The sequence below is a fragment of the Carassius gibelio genome, chromosome B9 (assembly GCF_023724105.1).
Source record: "Carassius gibelio isolate Cgi1373 ecotype wild population from Czech Republic chromosome B9, carGib1.2-hapl.c, whole genome shotgun sequence".
NCBI lineage: Eukaryota > Metazoa > Chordata > Actinopteri > Cypriniformes > Cyprinidae > Carassius > Carassius gibelio.
The window spans coordinates 28,558,397-28,573,959 of record NC_068404.1 but is presented as its reverse complement, the minus strand read 5'-3'; the positions used below and the strand labels follow the sequence as shown (position 1 = coordinate 28,573,959).

The following is a 15,563-nucleotide window of genomic DNA, read 5'->3' as shown; positions in this document are numbered from 1 at the left end:
TCCTCTGAAAGATGAAAGTCATATAGACCTAGAATGCCATCGGGGTTGAGTAAAACCAGACTAATTTTCATTTTTGGGTGAACTAACCCTTTAAATAAGTACATTGCATAAGTATTCAAACCCTTAACTCAGTTCTTAGCTGGAACACCTTTACAGCCTCAAGTTTTTTTGGGCATGCCGCTACAAACTTTGCTCATCAGCATTTGTCAGGTATCTGCCATTCTTCTCTTCATCTCTTCACCTCTCAGGCTCAGATGCACATGTTCAGGTCTCTCCAGAAATATGTGATTGGGTTAAAGCTCAGGCTCTGGTTCGGCCACTCAAGGACTTTCACAGAGTTGTTTATAAGCTTGGGGTCATTGCCCAGTCTGAGGTTATGACTGCTCTGGACTGGGTTTTCTTTAAGGCTATCTCTCTCTATATGGTGCATTGAGCTTTTCTTCTACTCTGACGAGTCCCTCGGTCCCTGCCGCTGAAAAACAGCTACCAGCACACTTTACTTCTGGGATGCTGCTCTGCAGGTGATGAGCAGAGCCTGTCTCCTTCAAACACGATGCATGGAATTGAGCTTCATCAGACCAGAGAATATTGTTTCTCACAGTCTGAGGGTCCTTTAGGTGCTTTTCTTGCAAATTCCAGGTGTGTTTTCATGTGTCTTCACTGAGGAGAGGAATGCATCTGGCCACACCAGCATAAAGCCCAGATCGGTGGAGTGCATGATGTTTGTCCTTCTGTAGGTTTCTCCAATCTCCACATATGATCATGGGGCTCAACTAGAGTGACCATCAGCTGTACTTTAACCACTCTGTGCCTTGACAAAAGCCTGTTTCTGAGCTCTACATTTGAGCTACATTTCAAGTGTCTCAGAAATACTTATGAATACTTATGAAGAATACTTATGCAATGGAATCATTTGCGTTTTTATTTCTAATAAATTTGCAAACAAACCTGATTTGTGCGTTGTTGTTTTGGTGTATGGAGTGTAGACTGATGTTGAAACAACAAAACGTGCAAAAAATGGAGGGGTGTGAATACTTTCAGTCGAAGACTACATGTGTTTATGCAAATCTGTCTGAATAATGTGTGATTGTTGTTGCGTCTCAGCGGCTCCTCGCAGACGTCTGAGCTGGAACCTCTGAACTGTTCGTCTCGTCTCATGAGTCTGTTCACGTCGCCTCAAGTCAAGTTTTACTGGAACATCGCCTCGTATTTTGGCTTTCTGTGGCTGTTTGCCGTGGTGCTCATGATCGATTTCCAGACCTTTCCGTCGTGGAGGGAACTTCTGCTGTATGTGTGGCTCACCTCACTGGTGTGTGAGGAGGTTAGACAGGTGAGACACACACACAATGTAGTCCATATATATATATATATATGCTCCTATGTAATAAGTATGTTTATTTTAATGTATAGTTTCATTTATGTACATTTTCAAACATAGTTTTTATTTTTAATTAAAAAATTTCATTTTTTATTAATATTTTGTTCATATGCTAGTATATATTTATTTTTATTAAAATGTTTTTGTCAATTATGTATTTTAATTTTATTAATTAGAATTATTTATACTATATATATATATATATATATATATATATATATATGTATATATATATATATATATATATATATATATATATATATATATATATATATATATATATATATATATATATATATATATATATGCATTTATTATTGTATATATTTAATTTTCTTACATTTTCTTTATATAAATTAAACTCCACTAAAACTGTAAAATGTTTACTCCACAGCTCTATCATGACTTTGACGGCTCTGGTTTCCGGAGGAAAGCGAAGATGTACATCAGTGATCTGTGGAACTTTCTGGATGTTCTGTCAATCTTGCTGTTCATTGTTGGTCTGGTCTGCAGGTAAATGCAATTTCTGTTTCACTCGATACAGTTCAGACATGATTAATATTAATTCAGCACAGTTCATATTTGCTTTTAGTAAATTGAGATTAGACTCATTATTCTTGTACTTAGATCTAAAATGTAAATCTATTATATATGTATTTATGTTTTTCCTCTGAAATCACTTAGGGTTTTTTTTAAATCGAGGAACCATAATTGCAACCAAACAGTCAGTGTAGTCAAGTTTATTCAAAATGTTTAATATTAGACTCAAACTACAGTAAAAATTGTGAAAATAACAATTTTCATTTAAGGTACCTGGAACTAAAACTTTATTATTAAGATAAGGAATTTATTCATTTATTGAAAATTTCTTTCTCTAGAACAGATTAATGAATTACACAAGTTAATCAGAATTTATAATTCATACATTTGTTTTTAAGAGGAATTAGTTAAATAAACAGCTGTAAATTCAATTAAATTGTTGAAGCTGTTACATATTTGCATATTGTTTGGGTAATAAAAATCAATATATAGCAACAAGATGTTTACTACAACATTTTCATGCATTTAAAATTTAATGGAATTACAAGTTAGGAATCTGTTCGCTTAAACAATTCAAATGTTTCCACAGAAAATTTAATGCAAAATGCAAATTAAATATGCCATTAAGTTGTTGTTATTATTGCATATGCAAACAATTAATGTTTTTTATTATAAAATTGCATATTGAATTATATTTGAATATATGTGCAAAAATATGTAGTTTTGTATACTCATCAGTGACTGTTAGTCAGTAGTTGAAGTAAGCTGTAGACCTTTTTTTTATTAGATATGAAATAACATTTTATACAAATGCAATTTAAATATGCAGTAAAATTTTACATATTTAAATATGCTCGTTCATTTCACTGAAATATATCAAAGTTTAAACATTAATAGAATCTCTTGTAGGCCGTATAAAGATATCGTATTTAACGTTTTTGTTCCTTGTTGGGTTGCACAATGACTCAGAACTGCATTCAAAGAAAAGGAAATCAGTTTTTGTGTGTTTGTTGCACAGACTTCAGGCCTCCAGTACTGTATTCTACGTGGGTAGAGTTGTTCTCTGCATCGACTTCATCATATTCAGTCTCCGATTGATGGCCATCTTCACTATCAGCCGAACCCTGGGCCCAAAGATAATCATCGTCAGGAGAATGGTGGGTTTGTGCGTTCATAATGCTCGTTCATTTAGTGCAAACATGTTATGTAATAATTCTACATAGCCTTAGTGGTAAGAGACTCAAAAGGGATCAAATAATTATTGAGTTTATGAAATAAAAGAGTGTATTGTAATATGAAACATTCTGAAAAAGATTTGTATGAGCCTATGAATGTTGTCTCTTCTCGTTGCAGATGATGGATTTGTTCTTCTTCATGTTTCTGCTCAGTATCTGGGTGGTGGCGTATGGGGTGGCCAAGCAGGGCATTTTGATTCACAATGAAGACAGACTGAACTGGATCATGCGTGGAGCTGTCTATGAGCCCTACCTCATCATATTCGGCAACGTCCCCACTAATATAGACAGTGAGCAGTTTACTGACTTTACAGTCGAAATCACTCGATGGGTGCTTAAGGAAGAGATCACAACAGTAGGGTTCTGATATATATGTAAATCTCATTCATTTTTTATCTAGGGAAATTGATTTTTATCAATAATGTGTGAAATAGCTCGACCAATGTATCAGTTTTGCCGATTAATCGGTACCGATAGTTGATTGCTGGAACAATCGGTTATCGGAAAAAATCCATGTTGATAGTTTTCCGCATTACGTCCATTGCTGGAGCAGCTGAGAAGGGTCTTATTTTACTCAGTGCGTGAGTGGCCTCTAGTGGCTGAAATCACTGACAAAATGTGCTATTAAAAAAAAATTAGTTGTTTTATGCGTTCAAATAATTTGATATGTTAAACACAGAATTTGGTAACTAAAAATATGTGGAGAAAAAAATTAAACATTTCATAAACTTGTCATTTTTGTTAAACTTTTATTAAATTGATGTGAAAATGTAGAAGTTTCATGGTTTAAAAAAATTAGACTTGCTTTTTGATTAATAAACTTTAATTTAGCTATTAAAAAGGAGTGGCGAAAAATATAACTGAATCCAGAAAATTTTAAACAGAGATAATGGATTTCATAGGGCCCTGTTAGAGTGTGGTCAACATTTACTACTGACATTTAATTAAAAATGTTACATTTTGCATACATGTTAAATGCAAAAAATAGAAGCAAGTTTTGTATAATTCAAATCAACTAAAGTCAGTAGTCTAAATCAGTTACAAGTCAGTTTAGAAACGTTCACAAATACTTAGATTTAGTCCAAATAAAGAGCAGTCTAATGTTTCTGTATTTTGTGATCCAGACACTCAGTTTGATATGAGCAGCTGTAGTGTGAACGGCTCCGATCCTCTGAAGCCCAAATGTCCCGAGCTGAACGAGGATAACATGCCGGCCTTCCCAGAATGGCTGACCATCATCATGCTGTGTGTCTATCTGCTGTTCGCCAACATCCTGCTGCTCAACCTCCTCATCGCCATCTTCAAGTGAGTAAACCATTAGAGACGGGTGACCGTAAACACTTACCTGGGTTTCCAAAACCTAGTGAGCTGGCATGAATGTCTCCTGTACGTGCACAATGTCTGTGCATCTGTTATGAGCAGTCCACTGAAGGCAAGCGTAGATGAACCCAAGTGCAGTTTATTTACAAGGAGCAATCCAAAAAATAAACAAAGACTTGACAAGGTATGAAAGACTTGACTTGACTTGACTCACCAACTGCAGGTACATACGTTAATACACTACAAGGCACAGTGGCAAAAACATGACTACTTATGACAAACAATACAGGTCACATGACAAGAACAAACCAATGGGAAACAAGACACATGACTAAGACAACCAATCAGAACATGACACAATAAACAAGAGGAACCAAAAGCATGAAGACAAGAGGTTGAGGGAAGCATGAGACTAACAGCATGAAACAAACCACGTCGAATTGGATAAAAGGGTCTGCTAAATGACTGAATGTAAATGTATTATGGCTTAAAATGCAGCTTACTTGGTTTTGTAACAGAGCCCATATATCTGTATAAGTCTAAGGTTGTATCTTGTCACTCCTGAAGCGTTTCCTGTTCAACACTATAGAAGTTGCATTTTAAAACACTGCAGTGAATTTCAGAGCATCAAACTCTCTCTGATTGTGCATCACTCACAGCTACACGTTCCAGGAGGTTCAAGACAACACAGACACCATCTGGAAGTTTCAGCGCTACGAGCTGATCAAGGAGTACCACAGTCGACCCGCTCTTCCTCCACCCTTCATCCTCCTCAGTCACTTCATCCTCTTCATCAGATCAGTGCTGCTGCGCTACCCTCCTCAAAGACACAAAACCTTCAGTGAGACAAAAAACACGCATCACGATCGATTACTGATCTCTGTTAGTCAACAGTATGAAGTCTAGGCCACTTTAAACTGACCTAAGACATGTCTGTCTGATCAACATAAAAACAACAAAAACTATTCATTTTGTCTATTAACCTGCTGCATATTCACAGTATCTGAAATAGTTCATATTACACTAATGCTAAAACATAAATAGTGGATCGCCCAACAAATTGAAATAAATGTTCTAGAATTTAAAATATATATGAATAATAAATTAAGGCTACATGAAAATATGTAAAAAAATAATAATAATAATAATAAATAAAGGAATAAAATGATCAAATGGATATTAATTAATTAAAAGGGAACTTATTATAATTAAAAAATGATATATATATATATATATATATATTATATATAATATATATATATATAATTAAAAATAACAATAATCCAAATGAAAACTGAAAATATGTAATACCAGTATATAAATAATACTAAAATAGCATTGGTGTGTGTTAATCTGAGTTTTAACAACTCTGAATTTGACTAATCCAATCAGAATTGCACGTTTTAAATGATACATATTTTAATACATTTATGAAAGTTTTTATTCTATATGACTTACATTGCATTCAGTGTTTCATCAATTCATGCATTTCCTGGAAATCAAGCCCAAAGAATTAGATTATGCTAAAAGTGCACTTTCATTTTTATGCTTTCATTAGTTTAAAACAACTGTCGAGTGTCTCGTTCCCTGGTTTAAGTGTGTAAGTGTGTGATTCTTCACAGGACAGGAACTGGAGCAGACTGAGGAAGAGGAGCTGTTGTCATGGGAGGCCTACATGAAGGACAACTATCTGGCATCGACACGACAGGACGAGAGCCAGAGCGTGGAGCATCGTATCCAGGACACCGCAGAGAAGTAACTAAGAGATGAACAACACCGAAATATAGCATCAAACAGAGCAGCTCATGTGTTTGAGCGCAGACTATCATCTGAATTCAGATGAGGAAATGTTTCAATCTACTCGAGAATATGGGAGGAGCATAGCAATGCTCTGAATATGTAGGGGAGGAGCTTAAAATTCTTACATTCATGAATATTAATTACATGGCATGATGTTCCTACCTGATTAACATTCTGAGTAATATTACTGTAATATGCAACATGGGTACTGAGTAATATGACAATTAATTGTTTTTCCATCTAGATGCAATGGCAAGGTTTCTATTTTAAAAAATATTAACTAAAGTTAAAACGAAAACTATTTTATTCCAGCTAGTTGCCAATGCAAGATTTCTATATTTTATTTAGTATGAACATTTTCACTGTAAAAAAAATTATAATAATATCCATCTGCATCAACTTAAAATAAACGTAAATTTAATTAAAATGACTTTAAAAACAATGAGTTGAATCTTGTATAACTTAAAAATAAAATAAGTTAAAAATGGTTACATTTTAACTCTTAAAATATATACATTTCAGATTAAAAGAAATGCAAAAGGAAAACCCTAAAAATTTGTGGCAGACATTTTTGCTACAAAGTTCAGATTATGCCTTCAGATTTTTTAAATTATTTATTTTCTAAATGTAATATAAATTAAAATAAATGAAAGCTAAATATAAATATTTACAAAAATAAATAAAATAACAAACATTATTGCACATAACGCAATTACAAAAACTTGAAAACTGAAAATATAAAAAGATGATTTAAAATATTTATAATTTCTGAAATATAAATGTTACTTTGGCATATAGTACATAAACGCCATTTATTGTTTACGTTTATATATATATTGTATAAAATGATGCATACGCATACACACACACACACACACACACATATATATATATATGAGTGTGTGTATAAAAGTTGTATTTCATTACTGCACAATCATAAAGCAATCAAATGACATTGCAATTAATTTCTCATCTTAAGCTGGTATGAAGGTGAATGGTGTCTGTTTCCTCTCAGGGTTGGTGTGATGTCAGAACTTCTGGAGCGAGAGTCAGAGATGGTTTCTGCCACTATGGCAAAACGACTGTCCAAGCTTGAAGAGCAGGTGTCTTTCTGTCACAAACACCCACCAGTACCACACAATCAGTGCTTGTGGTCTGTTCATGTTTTCAGGCAGCGTGTCAGATGGTGAACGTCTTGTCTTCTGGCAGGTCTCGGAGTCCACCAAAGCTTTACGATGGATCATGGACGCGCTGAAATCTCAGGGATGCAAGTCCAAAATGCAGCCGCCACTAATGAGTGAGCAGAGTGTTTTTAAATCAGCTCTTATAAGATGTATGCATCCTTCTGGATCTTGATGTGACCAAGCTTCAAGCTTAAATTTTTTAAAGTGTTAATTAATTGTTGTTTAAGTAACAGATATATATACTTTATAATATTTTAGATGGCCTATTATTTATTATCAGCCTGTTCTGTGCTTTAATTCAGTGCAGTCGCTGTCTGCTGCTGTTGTGAATGAACTCTTCTGTCTGTCCAGCAGGTAAAAGCTGTGACAGAGATGATGGTGATTCCAGTGGACAGGAGACGGATGAAGAAACAGCTCCTCACACGTTTGCACGTCAGCTTCAGTATCCCAGCAGTACTGTCAAACGCTTCCCCGTGCCTGAGGAGAAGGTGCCCTGGGAGGTGCCTGATATCAATTATATAACATATTTTACCAAATTAAACAACATTACTCTGGATTGCTTATCTTATGTGACTCATGTTTTTTTAGGTAAACTTCACTCAATATCATCCCCCGGTTTACAATCACCAGGATAGCAGCGAGTGAGTTTCATTCTGACAAACAGAGCTCATCAAACTGATCAGGGATATAGTTTTGTGCAATTGCTATGCACTATTAAATATATTGTCTGCATACTTCAAAGTGAAGTCTCTGTTCTAATGTTGAATGCAGTGTCTGTATTAATGGTAAATGTGTTTAAAACAGGGTTATCATAGTTTACTAAATCTAAAACAATAAAATCTGTATTTGAAATAAAATAAATTTTAACTGAGATAAAATATAGTTCAAAAAATGTAATGAATAAATTATACATTATGTAATTATATATAAAGAAATATATATATATATATATATATATATATATATATATATATATATAAATAATTGTTTTAGTTTAACTTAATGGATTAAAATACCTAAAACTAAAATAAAAAATAAGGAGACATATATAGGCTTATTTAAATACAAACAAACAAAAACTTTAATTAAATTTACAATTCATTGTTTTCATCTAGATGCAAAAGCAACATTTCTACAAAAAAATACTGAAATTAACTAAAGTTAATATGAAAATAATTTTATTCCAGCTAGTTGCCAATGCAACATTTAAATAAGTTTAACTTGACATGAAACTAAAACTGCAACCATATATAACAAAACTACAAAAAAATCAAACAAAAAAACAAAACACAACAAAATACTAAAAACGTAAACTAAAATGAAAATGGGTGACATAAAAATGAAGACTAATTGAAAAAATAAAAGTGAAAAATGAAAATGCTAGTAGCCGAAGACTCATGCACAGTAGTAGTGTAGATAGAATAAATAGAATTTAGCTAGGATATATTATGATTGAGTTATTCGTAAATTGAATAGAGTTTTTAAAAATCTAGTTCCTACACCTAATGTAGATAATGTACATCGTCAGCTTTAATGGAAATGACGGAAACATACATTCACTGAATTGCATTTGTTTTGTAAATAAAAACACATTTTTCTCTGTACAGCCCTGACACTTCAGTCTTGGACAAGCACAGGTATGCAAAACATCTGCGTCTTTATTCTCCTACTGGATTTTGCATTTAATTTGTTTGAGAGCTAAGCTTTATTCTCATTAATGGATTTGGCAGGAATCCAGGAGGAAGGACTGGGATTCGGGGAAAAGGGGCTCTGAAATCCCTCGGTCCGAATCACATTCTCCACCCAATCCTCACCAGGTGAAGTAAAATCCCCTTCATGTCCTAATCTCCACTGGAATTAAACTCTAATCTCATATCAGATTGAAGTTTACAACCGAACACACAAAAAACAACAGTCCCACAGCATGTATGAGATTATAGTAGATTAGAGATGGCGTTCATCCGTGTCCTCGGTTCATCCCGCTGTAAGTGTAAGAGGAGTCAGAGAGCTGTCTGTCTATTTTTAAAGGTGGCGTGATGCTGAACACAAGGTGCTGGAGTTTCTCGCCGTTTGGGAGGAAGCAGAGAAACACTGGGCTCTTCCGGGGGTGAGAACGCAGAAAACCTACATACATACACACACACACACTACAGAACAAAAAAATTATAATTTACTTAATGTTTTAGAGAATATCGATTTTAACAAAACTATTGGATGATACTGATACCAATATTGGTCACATAAAGCAGGGCTTTAAAAAAAAAAAAAAAGTTTGGTGGAGAAGAATCGGTATTTGAACGTTTTTGTTACTGCGTTCCTCTGTGAAACCAGTTTGAGTAGAAAACATACCGGTTAATAACATTATTTTTTTCTTTGCCAATAATAATAATAATAATAAAGTAGAATGTTTAATATACTCAAAAAGAAAAAGACTTGGATGATCTCTCTTAGTCATCATAGCCAAGACAGCATCATCTTTTCTAGATTCACCAAAGACCAAATGTATTGAACAAAAGAAAAAAACTGCCAATGCAATAAAACATTACATAATTTTTTTCAAGATATTAAAAAATGTTTCTGAATGGATAAAAAAATTTGCATTAATTTTGGAGAGGAAAAACCTGGAGGAAAAATCCATAATTTATGGTCAGACCAACGCTGGATTTAATACAGATAGAAGCAAAACATCATTCAAAACTGTAAAGCTTTTGTAAAATAAAGAGAACTGCTTTCTGCCATCTTCGTTCACTTCTGAGTGCATTACAACTATCAGAAACTCAGCACAATTTTTTTATTTTCATTTTGTTTATCTGTGAATGAACTAAGTAAAATATATTTTCATGCATAGGCCTATATATTCCTTTTTATGTAGCCTATATAGCTTTATTCTGTTCTATCCAGTCACCTAATGCTGCAGGTGCCTGATGTGAATCCGTGTTCTACATTGGTTTCAAACAAAAAGCTGCTATTACCTACTTTACCATTCATTTTCACTTAAATGTGTATGTAATGCTTGGTTGTTTGTGACATATCCTCGAATAAACGCTAACGCCAGTGCATTGCTATTTACTTATGATGTGTTCACAGCTAAGCGCGGATGTTTCACTCGTTGGATGCATCAGCGCCAAGTTTGCATATGGCCATACTCTCTGACAAATTATATTTTGTACACATTTTGTTTTGTTTTGGCAAGTATTTAATTATTTTGCCCAGATAAAAACATTGGATTATGCAACAAACATGCAACTCGTTGTCTCCATGCATTTAATTAATGAACCATCAGTATCGACCTTTTCATGCTATTTCCGATATGGTGATGGCTTTAAAATTAAATAAAAATTGGCCGATAAATATCGGGCGACCGATATATCGGTGCACACCTAATTTTGACTTTTAGTCATGAAAATCATCATAATTACTGAAAATTAACTAGTTATACTCAAACACAACACAAACTGGCTTTAGAGATATGCTAAGCATATATTGAGTCAATGCAACATTTTTGCTAAACTATTTTATTTTTATTTTTTTGCAGTGCTCAGCTAAACCCGATGAGCCTCTAGCACAGACTCTGGAGAGGATTCTGGGCAAAAAGTTACATGACAAGACCAAGTCTAAACTAGAGGCTGGAGAAGACGTGAGAATGATAAATCCACAAGACTTCACTGATTAAAAGACATTGATACAGACATTAAGATCATAGATTTGAACTGCAATACTTTTCATATATTAATATTGGCTACTTGGCTTTCATTTTGCAGATATTTTCCAGTTGCATGGAAAAAATACAGCATGCAATAAATAAATGTATTTATTATACCTTGCATGAACTGTATGAATATTTTGCTTATATTTTTCTGTATTATTTGTTCACACATAATCACCTGGTGCAACTGCTGTAACACAAGCGGTTACACAGCATGTGTGTTTTCTCTGTGATGCAGGTGTATAAGGGTTATGTAGATGACAGCAGGAACACTGATAATGCCTGGATAGAGACCACCATCGTCACACTTCACTGTGACAAACACACTACGCTCATGGCAGATCTGAACCGCATTGTGAGTACAAAATATCACTTCCTCTCATATTGCAGCGATTTCTGTACGATTTAAATGTAGGATTATTGGCCAAAATGAATACAAAGTGTTTTGTGGTTTACAAATGAACTAAAAATGCTGCTGAAGTGCCAAATATAAGGCAATGGCAAGTAAAATCCATGATATGATATAAATCAGACCCTGCTGCAAGTCAAACATGTACAAACCATCTGCTGTTTTGACTCATGCATCTGCTAACAACATGCGTTTCCTTCTCAACGGAGACTGACTCATCTCGCTTTTCATGTTGACCTGTGCTGTTTCCACAGATATGCAAGGAAAACTATCCTAAGCATCTGTTTAAGTGTTTTATATATATATATATATATATATATATATATATAATAAATATTCTGTAAAAATGCTAGTGAGCTGGTGTATGAAAAGTTTATATATGTGTATAAAATAAGGTAATGTAACAGATTAATTGTGAGATTTCCCAATTGAAAAGTTGCAGGGCACCACTTTCAGTATAATTTTTAATTTTGTGTATCTATATGTACACACAATTAAAAGAGCCCTGCAACTTTTGAAATCCCAATTCATAGCATCTGTACTATATATATATATATATATATATATATATATATATATATATATATATATATATATATATATATATATATATATATATATAGTACAGATGCTATGAATTGGGATATATATATATATAGTACAGATGCTATGAATTGGGATATATATATATATAGTACAGATGCTATGAATTGGGATATATATATATATAGTACAGATGCTATGAATTGGCATTTCAAAAGTTGCAGGGCTCTTTTAATTGTGTGTACATATAGATACACAAAATTAAAAATTATACTGTAAGTGGTGCCCTGCAACTTTTCAATTGGGAAATCTCACAAATCTGCTACAGTGCATCTGCATATTTAATATTTGTATAATATATATGCTTTGTATGAGTTGTGGGATTTTCCAATTGAAAAGTGACCCTGGAGCACAAAAGCAGTCTTAAGTCTCTGGGGTATATTTTTTGCAATAGCCAAAAATAACATTGTATGGGTCAAAATTATTAATTTGTATTTTATGCCAAAAATCATTAGGATGTTAAGTAAGGATCATGTTCCATGAAGATATTTAGTAAATTTCCTATAATAAATATATAAAAAACAAATTTTTGATTAATAATATGCATTGCTAAGAATTCATTTGGAGAAAAAGTTGATTTAAAGTTGATTTTCTCAATATTTGAATTTTTTTCAGATTCCAGATTTACAGTCGTATCTCTATCCTAACAAACAATACATCAATGAAAGCTTATTTATTCAGCTTTCAGATGATGTATCAGTCTCAGTTAACACTGGTTTTGTGGTCCAGGTTTAAATATAATGTTTTGTTTTGTCATTTTGAAAACATTTTGTTAAAATTAAAAATAGTTTTTGTATTATTAGTTAACATATATATATATACGTGTGTATAAAATAAGTTTATTGTAACAGATGCTTTGTCTTATCGGATTACCTGATGTAAAAACTGTAGTGCTCCACTAATGCTGTGCTCATAACACTCTTCTGAAAACTGTCTACAAGATGCGTGTCCCAGATGGATGCCGTCTCGATAGACATAAAACATCATAAGCACATTCAGTTTTATAGCTCTGTGCAGTCATATTCTCAGCGCTCCATAAGTGGTTTTTATTTAGTGAATTAAGCAGCAGTATTTCAGCTCTTAGAGAGTTGTTCAAGCTGTCTTTGTTTTTTCTGCAGGTCGAGAGCTCGCCGTCGTCACATCAGCCGCTCCAGTGGCGGGAAGTGAACAGCGCTGCGTGTGTGTGTCCGTACCAACGAGAGGCTCTGCGTCAGATAGCACAGTGTCATAACACACACTTTTGACCCTCAGGAAAACACACACACACATAAACACACTCCACACTCCTGTGTCTTTAAAGGTGTGGCATTTCTGTGCCACAAACTGTGGAAGATTGTTTCTGCCACAGGACAAAAAATTAAAAAAAGATACTTGCGACTTTTTATCTCAGAAGTTGGCTTTTTTTTCTAATGTCAGAATTGTAAGATATAAGCTCAGAATTGTGAGATTTAACTCATAGTTCTGAAAAAAAAAATTAAAAATCAGATCATATATCCTTATTTAATTAAAGCATGAAAAAAACATGATTGAACATCAGAACCTATTTTATTTCAACCACAGAAAGACGTAAGTCCACCGGTGTTAATCTACTCTCCTGTCTGATCTGTTTGTCGGACAAATTGGTTCATTAAGCGTTATGATTGGTCAGATCGCCTGTCAATCACTCTCCCTGTGAAAGGTCACTTCTGAGTTTCTGCCTCTCAATTCTCAGGTTAGACCTTGGAATTCTGACTTTTTTTTCTTGATACAACAATTCTGACTTTCAGTTTACGGATATCTCACAAGTCTGACTTTGTTTCTTGATTTTGCATCATTATTTTTTCTCACAATTCAAAAAAAAAGTCTGAATTGCGATTTCTTTTTTATCCTGTGGCAGAAATGGGCTTGCATGACAAACAGCAGCAAACAAAATTGTGTTCAAACTAGTTTTTGGATCACAGTTTTGTTGTATGCTGTTAACGTTGCCAGGTATGTCGCTCACTTTCATGCAGATTTCTGTATAATCCATAAGCCATACAGTTAGCTTCACACATATGGTGCTTTGAATATGTTTTATAATGCATTATTGTATTTATAAGCTATTTTGCACAGATGTTTCGGCATCTGGGTCAATATGAATTTTAATATGGTTGTTGAACATTTTAATTTAAAATGCAGATACCAAAAATCAAGTTTTTAGTTGTGCACAGACAAATCTACTGTTCTATATGCAAGAAATAAATGTAGTGGTAGCTAGTTGTAGGGCGAAAAAGGACATTTATTTTGCAATGGTGACCAAATGGCTGTATATTATCCCACATATTACATGGCTATTAACCAAATAAATAAATAAATGATTATATGCACGGTAAATATTTAAATATTTAAAACATACATTTCAATTGAGCCTTATTTATTCATTTCTGAAAAGAGTAGGTTATACAAAAGAAATGAACCAAAGGTGCATAAATGCTTATTATGTACATATTTCAACACTTCATGTAGCAGTAATGCACATGCCTTTGATTCATGTACAGTGCTGACAGGATTTAATGGCCAGATGGCAGATTAGGTGGCATTGAATTATGGGATGTCAGCAGGCAGATACATTTGATTATATTATTCCACATTGAACATTAAGCTGCATTTTAAAAGCAATTATGCAATGCCTTTAATATCATAGCAAATGCAGACATGTGAACAATGAACTGTCCTCAGACAGTTTTAAGTTAGTGCGAGTCAGGTTTAAAATAAATATCTGCATTGTTATGAGAACTGAATAAAAAGATACTGAAAGCAAACTAGTCTCTTTGATCAGTGATGAATATAACAATGTGCATAATGGTGTATGCAGTATAAAAATTGTGTGAATTTACATTACAATGTTTTTTGTTTTTGTTTTTTGATATTCTTCATATTCTCTGTCACGGTCAATTCACACTTACAGAATTTCATCTTTTCCAAGAAGTTTAAATAGATTTTTACCTTTATTAAGCCATTTTTCTAATAGTGTGCATTGTCTTTTGAGCCACATTCTTATATTTAATCAGTGAATTAGAATAGTAAGGAATTTGAGTTGTTACCAAGCAAATGGAATCCGTATCAATAAAATTAATTTTTGCAATGCAGAGGAAACACATGCAGCTTCTGATGAGGAATTTAGATGCATTTATACACAGTTTAATGCAGAACATGACCTGCAGTTACACATGCATAAATAATAATTAGATATATTAAACATAAAACGCTAACTACTGTAATGAAATTATTTAAATAATAAAAGATGCTTTAAAAGTGAATTAAAACCGCCAGTATGTGGCAGCAAGTAACTATTAATAAGTGAGTCATTGTGATTGAACTTGATAGCAGACATAAGCCACCTTCTCTTCTCTTATTTTATTTTATCTTA

The 15,563-nt window shown here is 33.4% G+C and overlaps 1 protein-coding gene across 3 annotated transcripts in view; it reads left to right on the top strand.

Moving 5' to 3' along the window:
• The window catches only part of LOC127964309 (transient receptor potential cation channel subfamily M member 2), a 35,915-nt gene extending 20,960 nt beyond the window's left edge, over nt 1–14,955 (top strand). For 2 of the 3 annotated variants that reach the window (XM_052564441.1, XM_052564442.1), the window contains 17 exons: nt 1,105–1,330; nt 1,773–1,891; nt 2,937–3,075; nt 3,272–3,443; nt 4,278–4,458; nt 5,133–5,314; nt 6,096–6,228; nt 7,289–7,376; nt 7,483–7,570; nt 7,809–7,957; nt 8,046–8,098; nt 9,065–9,094; nt 9,188–9,274; nt 9,486–9,564; nt 10,993–11,094; nt 11,402–11,518; nt 13,294–14,955. In XM_052564441.1, coding sequence (XP_052420401.1) covers nt 1,105–1,330; nt 1,773–1,891; nt 2,937–3,075; nt 3,272–3,443; nt 4,278–4,458; nt 5,133–5,314; nt 6,096–6,228; nt 7,289–7,376; nt 7,483–7,570; nt 7,809–7,957; nt 8,046–8,098; nt 9,065–9,094; nt 9,188–9,274; nt 9,486–9,564; nt 10,993–11,094; nt 11,402–11,518; nt 13,294–13,419 — 2,071 coding nt within the window. In that variant the 3' untranslated portion in view covers nt 13,420–14,955. The remainder of the gene's footprint in view (nt 1–1,104; nt 1,331–1,772; nt 1,892–2,936; nt 3,076–3,271; nt 3,444–4,277; nt 4,459–5,132; nt 5,315–6,095; nt 6,229–7,288; nt 7,377–7,482; nt 7,571–7,808; nt 7,958–8,045; nt 8,099–9,064; nt 9,095–9,187; nt 9,275–9,485; nt 9,565–10,992; nt 11,095–11,401; nt 11,519–13,293) is intronic. The other variant, XM_052564443.1, reaches the window with a different exon arrangement.
• Nucleotides 14,956–15,563: the final 608 nt, after the last annotated feature.